The sequence below is a fragment of the Pipra filicauda genome, unplaced genomic scaffold (assembly GCF_003945595.2).
Source record: "Pipra filicauda isolate LSUMZ 115617 unplaced genomic scaffold, ASM394559v2 scaffold249_size1133689_pilon, whole genome shotgun sequence".
In the NCBI taxonomy this organism is placed as follows: Eukaryota; Metazoa; Chordata; class Aves; order Passeriformes; family Pipridae; genus Pipra; species Pipra filicauda.
The window spans coordinates 759,393-770,497 of record NW_024104364.1 but is presented as its reverse complement, the minus strand read 5'-3'; the positions used below and the strand labels follow the sequence as shown (position 1 = coordinate 770,497).

Below are 11,105 nucleotides of genomic sequence, written 5' to 3'. Positions count from 1 at the left end.
CCGGCTCGCCGGGCGGCGCTCCCGGCATGCACCGCGCGGGGCCGGGCCCGGAGCTGCCAAGATGGCGGACCTGGAGGAGCGGGTGTCGGATGAGGAGAAGGTAAAGGCGGGGGGCGGCGGCCGCTCCGCTCTGGGCCGGCAGCGCGGCCCGCGGGAAAGCAACGCGTGGGGAACGGCGGGGAGGCTTCCCCGGAGCCGCCGGGCTGGGCTGTGGCTGCCTCAAGGCGGGCCCCCGAGACCGCCGGGCCGCCGCTGCCGGGGAACCGGCCGCGGGTCGGCTGTTTGTTACCAGAGCAGCGCTTTGCGTTTTATTTTCCTCTTTGCGTTTCCATTTCCTCGTTGCTCGGGTGCAGCTGAGGCGCCTCGGCGCGGCTTTGCGAGTGAAAACGAACACAGCCTCGAGCTGTGCCGGGGGAGGGTCAGGTTGGACATCAGGAGGAATTTCTTCCTGGAAGGGGTGCTCGGGCACTGGAAGGGGCTGCCCAGGGAGGTGGTGGAGTCCCCAGCCCTGGAGGTGTCCAAGGAGGGACTGGCCGTGGCACTCCGTGCTCTGGGCTGGGATCGGGCACAGGGTGGACTCGATGATCCTGGAGGTCTTTTCCAACCTAATCGATTCTTTGAAATTGTGTTTTCTGAGCTTCGTTTCCCAAATCAGCGAAGTTCCCGGCGTGTCCGAGGTGCTGTGCGACCCCTTTGCTTCCTAAACACCCTCGGAGCGTGTCTGGGCGTTTTCTGCTCCCTCAGCTGCCAGCGGGAGCTTTGATGTAGATCCTGCAAATTGCACGGGATGGAAAGGACTGAGCAGAACCAAAGAGAGCCATAATTATATTAGGAAAGGGGGAAATGAGCAGATTGTTCCTCTTGTGGAGGAATGCGGGGAAATTACTGTCTGTGAGCAGCGCTGGGCTTTGTGTAACAAACCAGGAGGTCACGTTTTCTGCCAGGTAACACCAGTTACCTGCAAACAGTAGTTAAAAAATCCACTGTTACACTTTTTTTACATCATAAAAGTGTTATATTTAGTTTCTTAACGTTCAGGAGGAGCTGTTCAGGCTGCTGGAGCTTCCAGGATCCTCTGAGTCTGGAGCCTTGCTTTCATTTTTCCCTTGAACTGCCAATTTTGGCTTTACTACAGTGACATTCATTGTGAAACAAGCAGGGCTTTAAAGGTCCAATTCATCCTTCAGTCAGGATTTCTGATGATATTGTTTGAAATAAGTATTCCAGAGCAGAATTGACGTGGTCTTTAGAGCACGTAACTGAGACATTGATTCAATTCCAAGTGTCTCCACGCCTTGCAAGGGTAGAAAAGGACAGTCTTAAGGGAGGATCTGAAAGAGAAACAAGCAGCAAAGATTGACTGTAGTGTCCATTTTGTGATTATTCAGATGAGTCTAGAAGTTTCATTTTCTAAGGGTGAGTTTGCCAGTGCTTTAAAGCAAAGCAAAAAAACCCAAACAAACAAACAAAAAATCAATAGAGCAACAAAATTAACTCGTTCAATCCTCCAAACCTCACTTCCTTATTGTCTGTGGGCCTATTTTAGGTAAGAGATTCATTTCTCAGGCAGGCTGGAAGAGCTGGGGGTGCTCACCTGGAGAAGAGAAGCTCCAAGGAGACCTGAGAGCCCCTTCCAGAGCCTAAAGGGGCTCCAGGAGAGCTGGAGAGGGACTGGGGACAAGGGATGGAGGGACAGGACAAAGGGGAATGGCTTCCCACTGCCAGAGGGCAGGGTTAGATGGGATATTGGGAAGAAATTCTTCCTTGTGAGGGTGGTGAGGGGCTGGGATGGAATTCCCAGAGAAGCTGTGGCTGCCCCTGGATCCCTGGAAGTGTCCAAGGCCAGGTTGGATAGGGCTTGGAGCAACCTGGGCTAGTGGGAGGTGCCCCTGCCAATGGTAGGGGGCAGGATGAGATGATCCTTAAAATCCCTTCCAACCCAAACCATTCCAGGATCCCACGATTTTAGTTGCAATCAACCCCGTTGCTGTTTTGACAGTTTGAACTGATGGCTGAGCAACTTCCCTCCCCCTCAGCCTTTTCCCCATTTTAGAAGCAGGAAGTTCCTGTTTCAGGCTGAAATGGCACCTGAAACAGCCCCGAGGGCAGGAAATGGGGCAGGTTGCAAAAAGTCTTATTTTGGTGCTTCTGCAGAGGAACATCCTGACACCTCCCTGCTGCAAACCAGCTCTGAAACCCAACAGCCCTGCAAGGGCCTGACATTTCAAACTGATCACTCCCCACCCCGCCTGTTTCCTGCACCCCACTCCTGATTTCAAGAGTTGCACTGAAATGGTTTGTGTTTTATTGCTCCATGAGAGAGGCAGGGCGAGGGATAATTATCCAAGTGAACACTTGCAACCTTTGCTTTGTTCAGAACTGGGTTTGTAACAGCATCTGATTGAAGTGCAGAGGCCTTTCTGTGTTGATTTGATTTTTTCTCTCACTTCCAAGTGAGAGAACTTGTGGAAGACTAAAAATCTCTCCTGTAACACTTGCCTTTTCTTCTTCCTGTTTCTTGCTTCTTTTTCCCCACAGGGATTTTCTTACTGAATCCACTGATCTAAAACTCAACCTGTTAAAACACTGACCCCTTTTACAAGGGTTTCATGTTCTGCAGCCACAGTGTTATTGCATAAATTTGTAAGATACGAAATGTTATGCCTTTTAGGGGCCTTATAAAGGAATATATGGAGAAATAAAAGGGAATCTGTTCATCCAGTGCATGGCATGAGTGGTAGATATTTGTGAGAGCTCCAGCACAGTGATACCCTGTGCTGTGCTTACACTTGCACTGCCTCAGAAAAGCACAGGGTGTCATTTCAGAAATCTTTTTTAGGGCTGGCTCTGAGCAAAGCCCACAGAGGATACAGAGCAGCAGGGTCCCTCTTAATTACTGCCAGGCTGTCTTCATCACCACCCAAATTCCTGACTAAAAATTGACAATATTATGGCAGCAGTGTGTCCTCATTACAGCTCTTTAAATAGTGGAAGCTTTCAAACAGTAAGAGCTCCATTTTTAGAATTGCTGTACATTTACCAACCGGAAACCAGAAAATTAAGAGGAAAAAAATTGGTTTGACATTCTGTACCGTATCAATTACACAAGTTACTGTCTTTCTAATCTTTTCTTTGTATTGCTTAATTACCTCAGGCACAAAAGAATGTATCTATTTTTTGAAATAGATGCTAATTTGGAAGATGATCTATTTTTATCTGAAGCTCAATCCAGTTAGGGCAGAGTTGTCACTTGATCCTACTGGAATAAGGCAATTACCCTTTGTTTGGAAAGGTGTTTATTTCCCTCCACGTCTTGCTTTAAATCATTATGTGACAAACAATACAAACAGCAATTTCTAATTGAAACAGGGGGGGACTGTTGAGAGAAGTGAGTTATTTCCAGCTCTGGCAATAACTCAGCTGAAGCAATTGGATGCACAGGGAGAATCCTTTGTTTTGCTGCTCAAAATGAAAAGTAGAAAGTAATCAGAGTGGTAATGAGCAGCTCTGCAGTCCCTTTCAATAAATGTCTCGTTGGGTGGGAGAGGCTCATTGCTCAGCTTTGTTACTGGGCTTATCAGAGGAAATGTGACGTTTTTATTATTCTAAGGGAGAGGTTTAATTTTGTGACATTTCCTGTTTCATTTCTTCCAAGATGTTTCTATTCCCTTCGGTCCTGTAAAAGCCATAAAAGATTTGATAATGAAAACCATAAACTCTTACTAATTCCAATGGAATCAATACATGGACCATCTAAATTCTAACAGTGCAAGACATGTATATTGGATTTCCAAGCACAGTGGGGGTTTGTTACCTCTTTTAGAAGAGAATGGGTTTTTCCTTCCCAGCCTCAAAGTTTCTGGACATTCAGAGCTGGCCTTTTCAGTTATTTGTTGTGTCACTCCCAGTTCCACATGCCTGAATTCTTCACTGCCCTGGCAGTTCATGGCTGGACTGCAGCAAAGATGAGAGGATGCTCCATTTCCAGAGGGATCAGCTTCTCCTTCACACACTGTTTCCTGTGGAGCAGTGACTTCTTCAGCCAGGGCTCAGCAAAACCAAGTTGCCTCAATGACCTGCAACATGTGTCAGACACTCCTCTGTTGTGCTGGAGTTACAGTTTCACTTTTACTACCCTGGTTCCTGATTCTTTTTAAGCCCTGGTATTCAGGTGTCCGGTTACTGGCAAGGATCAGGAAAAAACATCCACACACAAAGAGTGGCTGGCCAGCATTCATAGTCCTTAAACAGGTCAGGACTGTGCAGGTTGAACAATTCACACTTCTACAGGTGCCCCTGTGAAGTTTGCAACTTGCTGAGCACATTTGGAATTATTATTACACTAAAAAAAATTCTGATCTTCACAGAAACACAGAATAGTTTGGGTTGGAAGGGACCTCAAAGCTCATCCAGTTCCACCCCCTGCCATGGGCAGGGACACCTTCCCCTCTCCAGGTTGCTCCAAGCCCCGTCCTTGAACAGTCTTATGAGACTGTTTTTGTTTTGGCAACACATGCCCAGATTTCTCCCTACATTTGGCACCTTCTATCACTGTCAGAGCTGGTTTTGTTGGTGAATTGCTTCAGCCTGTATGAACTCAGTGAGTGAACTCAGTACATTATCTTGTCTTTAATTGCTTTTCTGCTCCACTCTAGGTGCGTATAGCTGCAAAATTCATCACTCATGCACCCCCTGGGGAGTTCAATGAAGTATTCAATGGTAAGTAAACAAGGAAAAAATGATCTGTGGTGTTTTTTCATGTCTTATCTATTACAAAAATCTAAGGCTGTGTCACACTACGCTGCTTTTAAGGTTAAGAGGTGGCTAGGAAAAGCATGCTGTCATCCTGGACTACATCTCCTTAATGAAGTGATTTAATCATTTCAATGTTTGCCTTTGTACAGTTGAAAATGAAATGCATAAAGAGAAACATTTGATCAAAAGAAATCCAATAACCCACCTGAACCCTCTCTTCCTCAGATGTCCGGTTATTGCTCAACAATGACAATCTTCTCAGGGAAGGAGCAGCACAGTAAGTCCTAAAATTTCAAACATAAGTCAAATTACCATGAAATATTCTTATGTTTTCTTGCACCCATCATTCTGTGACAAAGAAGGCCATTTGCTGTACTGAGAGCAATCTTCTGTAATTCCTTACCACACCTCCAACAAAATACATAATGAAAGGTGTGGATGATTCTTTTTAAAAGCCCTAAATTGGGATTTGTGCTGTATAAAACTGACAGGAAGGCACCCTGCCAAAAAGTTTAACTCTGCTGCAGCAGCAGTGTCTGCTCATGATTTGTAAAGCAAGTGGAGCCTGAAATACTGAGTAATCCGTAGCCTAAATTTAGAGAAAGAACTGCCCTCAATAAAAAGCTTTCAGAAGACCTTGTTTACTTCCACAGCCTCATCAGGAGATGCTTAAAGATTACACATACAAGCTTTTTGATGCTAAGATTTGACTTCAAGCTAGGTGACATGTCAGTCAACAGGTCTTTACATAAGAAAATTGTTGTAAATATTAGTCTGCTGGTTTGTTTACCTTGCTGCTGTCTGAATTGTAGCTGGGGTGTTCCTGTTTTGGCTTGGCTTGCTCACATTCCCCCAGGCTTCCTGCTGTTCTACTTTTGAACTCTGTACTTTCCTGGTCATCACTAAACAAACTTGCCTTTAGACCTGAGCTTTATAGCTATCAACAATAAAAGGTGTTGAAAATCCTCTGAGGGTGCTTGTGTGTGCATTATTTGCCCAATTAGGCTGAAATTTCACCTCCTGTAATCACAGAATGTACTTAATTCTCGAATCAGAATAAATGTACAGCTAAAGTTCCTGTTCTTTTAACCCTCCACAGTGCATTTGCACAGTACAACATGGATCAGTTCACTCCAGTGAAGATAGAAGGGTACGAGGATCAGGTAAGGGAAGCTTTGTACACCTGAGGTTTCTGTTACTGCACTCTGCAAAAGCAATAAAAATGTTGTTTCATCAAGAGGTTGACTCACAGCTCCACATCAGCACCAGCTGACTCACTCATTCTGCTCACAAGGTACCACCTCTCCCCCATCCCACACACATCATTATATTGCCAACCTTTCTTCTCTAAGGACAAAGCATAAGTGAAATGTTCTATTAAAGTCCTGCCTTAGTAACTCCAATTCATTGTTCCTTAGAGCTCCATGCTGAAGTCCCTGGAATTCTACTTAGAGTATGAATGATTAAAGATTACTGTCTATTTAAAGCTAACTTCCAAATCCTTATGTTGCTACTTGCTTACAGTTCCTACTGACAGTCGATAGTAGATTCTTAAGAGTTTGATTAATTTTCTGCATTTTAATCCATTCCCAGCTACCCTAAAAAACAAGCTGTGTCTTTGATGATACCAAAGCATTGATTTGGTAAAATGATTATACCTAATACCATCCAATCTGTACCAGCAAAACAATTTTCCTTTATTATCCTTTTTTTTTGGGAACAAGCAGCAAGGCACAGAGAAGCCAGAAAGCTGCCTGACCATCTGTTCTGTTCTCTGAGCCAAGCTCTGACCCAGCTTTCCTGGTGTCCCAGATATTCATGGGAGGCAGATATTTTTAAGAGGGCTGTTCATAGAAATAGCTCTGACAAGAGAAAGTTACTGTAGAACCTGCAAAGAAACCCAGCAAACCCCAATCAAATCAATATTTGGGAAGTCAGAGAATTGTGGTGAATAAGAGAGAGGAGAGGGAAGATACAGTGCCTTGTGCTTTTTCAGAAGTAGCCACATCTATGTACCCTTCTTGATCAAAAGGAGAACTATTGCAACATGGAGCATGGCAATAAATGGTAAATTCCAGATTAAAATTCTTCGTTTCCTTTAGAAATTGAGAAGGAGAACAGCAAAAATTTTAAAAGCAAAACCACCTGCTTATAATTGTAAGGATGTCCAACTTTAAGCTAAATATATTCATTATTATAATACTGCACTTAGTCTTCTGACACAGAACTGGCTGTATTAGTGTGGAAAGCAGAGAGTTACCTTCAGCCTCACTACAATTACTGCTAGTTGAAATTATCACTGAAAAATCTCTTTCTTTATACAGTATTACAGAGTCTATGGAAACATTGATACCCAAATAGGGAAAAACGCAAAATAACACATTTATAGGGGCCTAAATGTATCTTCATTTCACTTCCTTTTACAGGTCTTAATCACAGAACATGGTGATCTGGGCAATGGCAGATTTTTAGACCCAAGAAACAAACTTTCTTTTAAGTTTGATCATTTAAGGAAAGAAGCAAGTGACCCCCAGCCTGAGGACACGGAGTCGGGTTTAAAGCAGTGGAGAGATGCCTGTGACAGTGCCCTGAGAGCCTACGTGAAAGATCATTATCCCAACGGCTTCTGTACTGTTGAGTATCCATCTTGTTCCCCTGAAAATTCATTTCTCTGGGTCAGTCAGTCCTGGAGTGGGCTCTGGGCCGGGCAGAGCTGTTGGAATTCTCCATCCTCACTGGTGTTCTGGCTGACTTTGGAATAACAAGTTCCAAAGAGGGTGCAAATACCTTGGCATGCACAGGGTGTTAAAGATGCATTAGACCTTCTTTTTCATGCTCACCAGTGCCAAGCACCTTCACACCTGCAGGGAATGAAATACCTGCCAGTGGAGGTGTTGGACAGTGTAATTAGTGATACGTGTTCCCGTGAGGTACCACAACAGCCGCCTCCACCACGCTGCAGAACAGAGAATAAGACTGGCTTTCCTCAGCTCTTGGGCCTTTTTAACTCTTTTTCTAAATGCAGGTTTATGGTAAATCTATAGATGGGCAGCAGACAATTATTGCCTGTATTGAGAGCCACCAGTTCCAGCCCAAAAACTTCTGGTAAGACAATTTCAACACTGCGTGTTTTCTTCCTTTGCTAGTCCCCAAACCAACCCATCCCCTAGGTCTGACAGAGTCTGAAGGGCAGGTGTTCTTGGGCTTCCCAAGAAGTTCTTCTCCTTCTGTAGTCTTGTTTTCCTTGCAGCCCCCTTGGCACTTGCCAAAACCCTTCATTGTGACCTATGCAGAGGGAGAGCAGAGCTGGATAGATACCCCTTTCCATGTTCCAGAGCACAAGCACACTGGAGCTGCTCTGTACTGAAGCTGCTTTGTGCTCAGCTGCCCTTCACAAATATAACTCAGTGCCACGTAGAGCACTGTACTATTGGTCCTAAGACAACACCAGAAACAACTTGTTGGTTTGGTTCTTTTTGCTGTTAGAGGTTTTGGGGAATAGTTTTCATGCTTTGATTGTTTTTAGGAACGGGCGCTGGAGATCGGAATGGAAGTTCACCATCACACCACCGACAGCTCAAGTGGCTGCAGTGCTCAAAATCCAGGTGAGCTGCTTTTCCTGGCAATAACAGGAGAAGCTGCATTGTGCTTCTCTTACACAAATGCATTCAGCTCAGAATGAGATGCTGAAATGCAGCAGAGATGTCCTTCTCAAATCAGGAGCTATTAAAATATTCAAGAAATTAATTCTTAAATCTAATGTTTCAGACATAGTCTGCAATCTGGCCTGTGGTTTATTCTGTAGCATTACCCCACAGGCCTCCAAGTCTCCTTCAGTTTATAGGGCTGAAACCTCTACCTTGAATCTTTCATGATTGCTCTTATCTCAACTCTAGGCGTTTACTGCATTAACATAATCTTGAACAAAGTCTTGACAAAGAATGAAACCTTTTAGAAAATCCATCCTGCTTTTAGTCTCCACGTAAGCAGAGAAGTCTGGCACAACGCTCTGTTGTGCCATTCTGGTAGCATTTTGGGGGCTCAGGGATTGTGGAGTGAGGGGTCATGATAACCTGCCTTCTGTCTCCTGGTCCAGGTCCATTACTATGAAGATGGCAACGTCCAGCTGGTTAGTCATAAAGACATCCAGGACTCTGTACAGGTGTCAGTAAGTGTGCTAAAAGGTTTTTTTTTTCTTATGCTAAGCAGATATTTTATTCCTTAAACAGCTCACAAAGCATACACTGCTGTGACTGCATTCTCTTGGCTTTGAAGTAATTTTAGGGTGCATAGTCAGTGCAGTGTTTAGAATCACATGGGAATCCCAGTTTGACCTTATTAGAAAGGTTAGAAGTTTGGGTTAAAGAGAACAGAATATGCTTTTCTATCACCATGCAAGGGAAAGGAACAGTGAGAGACATACACTAAGGGAAATTAAGAAAGTTCTGTAGTACAGTAGAGGGAGCAACAACTGCAAAATCCCTTTTGTACCACAAAGATCCACTTCCCTTTTGCTCACTAGGGTGCAGCCCTGTTCCAGTTTGGAGCACAGGCCCTACCCAGTATGTAGCAAGTGAAAGGAGCCCAGCTACAAACACAAGCTGCTGGTGTTACCCACTTCATCTGCACTCAGCCTGTCACTTGAGAAGAAATCTACTGTGTAGCTTTTGTGGATTGCTCTTGAACACAGGAAAATGTATTGTTCTCCGTTGCAGAGTGATGTCCAGACTGCTAAGGAGTTTATTAAGATAATAGAAAACGCAGAAAATGAGTACCAGGTAAGATCACTGGTGGTTAAATAAACCATGGAATCATATCAGTCTCCCTTTACCTTTAGTGGAAAACCAACCTCTAATTCTGCTTCTGGCTGAATCTGGTGTGGACTAAGAAGTACTCAGAAAAGGGCCAGTAGTATTTGTTGAAAGAATCAGGTTTGCTCTGTAGTTATTTTGAAGGGTTACAAGCAATGCCTGGAACAAGCGTGGGAGTGGAGTGGGTGAGTCAGTATTTTCCTTTGTAACAGTTAAAAATACCGAAGAGGAAATTTATGCAACAGCTTTTTACATTGTCCCAGCCTGTGTGCAAGGTGACTCGAGAGAGATAAGGCAGTGAAACACCTAAGGAGGTGCTGTTCAGTCACCCTTTTGCTTTTACACACACTGGTGACTGCATTATTAATTTAGTTAATAGCGTGCCTTCACCTTCTAGGAAGGGGTTTGTGGCTTTACCACTGAGCTGTGCTTTCTCAGAGTATCTTATGACTGCCCTGACCCAAGTGCTTGCCCTTGCAGACAGCAATCAGTGAGAACTACCAGACCATGTCAGACACCACTTTCAAAGCCTTACGCCGGCAGCTGCCCGTCACCCGCACCAAGATCGACTGGAACAAAATCCTCAGCTACAAGATTGGCAAGGAAATGCAGAATGCCTAAGGCAGGGGCAGGGAGGTTCTGTGAAATGGTGGTGTGTGCAAAAAAAAAAAAACAAAAACCAAACGAAACAAAAAACAAAACAAACGTGGTCCTATGCCAAGTAGGTGGTTCCTAAACCAGAGCAGCATTTTTTTAGGGCTTTCAAAGTTAACAGGTTTTCTAGCCTCAGAGGGAACTGTGGAACAAATAGCGTTGTCTTTGTGTTTTGTGTTTCCTGCCACGTAAACTTCCTGTTGTAATGCATTTAATAGGTCATTTTAATTCAGCCGGTCGTGGCTCCGAGGTATAGCTGTTTTCAATCACTGGTTGGAAAACTTCCTAGCTGGAAAAGCCCTATTGTAACCCCCAGAGGAGGGTGCAGAGCATTCCCTTCACCTGTATTACACCACTCCAGGTACTCCAGTGAGTCTGTCAAACCTGCCAACAGCTCACAAACGCTGCAAGACACAGTAAATGCAAGACAGTGAGTCCTTGTGTATCCTTATTCCCAACCTCCACGAAGCAGAAGGCCTGCAGGCTTAGATTTTACTGTATAAAATAAGTTTACAGGATCCTTTACAGAACTCCCTACTCACCCAGCTCTTCCAGGGATGTATTTTTTTTTGTTTGTTTTTTACTCTGAAAATCCATGTTCCCTAAAAGTGAACATCTCTGCTTACGGTTACCAAACATCTGCATTTTTACAGAACAAGTTCCTGTGTTCACTCACTGCTGGTCCAAAAGGGCTGGGTAGTGATTAAAAATGCAAATGTCTACAGAATAATAGGTATGTTGTGCTTTAATGCTTTGTGGCAGGTTCATAGATTTGTATCACAGGTGTATGGATGGATAGTGTACAAAATAAATAAACTTGCACCAAAGTGAGAGAAAAAAAGTCCTTTCCCTTTTGTCTCAGTTGTGGCCAGTTTCTTGTCATAC

At 44.3% G+C, this 11,105-nt stretch overlaps 1 protein-coding gene across 1 annotated transcript; it reads left to right on the top strand.

Annotated features, from left to right (window-relative positions):
- Window positions 1-19: 19 nt before the first annotated feature.
- On the top strand, window positions 20-10,840 carry CAPZA1 (capping actin protein of muscle Z-line subunit alpha 1). Its single transcript, XM_027746262.2, has 10 exons — window positions 20-100; window positions 4,656-4,719; window positions 4,981-5,032; window positions 5,855-5,918; window positions 7,182-7,388; window positions 7,781-7,860; window positions 8,282-8,360; window positions 8,852-8,923; window positions 9,471-9,533; window positions 10,047-10,840. The coding sequence occupies exons 1-10, from the start codon at window positions 62-64 to the stop codon at window positions 10,185-10,187; spliced, it is 861 nt and encodes a 286-aa protein (XP_027602063.1). The 5' UTR covers window positions 20-61; the 3' UTR covers window positions 10,188-10,840.
- Window positions 10,841-11,105: the final 265 nt, after the last annotated feature.

Bases quoted from the DNA above. Each gene is read 5' to 3' on its own strand.
- CAPZA1 (XM_027746262.2), top strand. From the start codon at position 62: ATGGCGGACCTGGAGGAGCGGGTGTCGGATGAGGAGAAG. The intron at 4,720-4,980 runs GTAAGTAAACAA...TCTCTTCCTCAG, and splicing joins GTTCAATGAAGTATTCAATG to ATGTCCGGTTATTGCTCAAC. The intron at 8,924-9,470 runs GTAAGTGTGCTA...TCTCCGTTGCAG, and splicing joins AGGACTCTGTACAGGTGTCA to AGTGATGTCCAGACTGCTAA.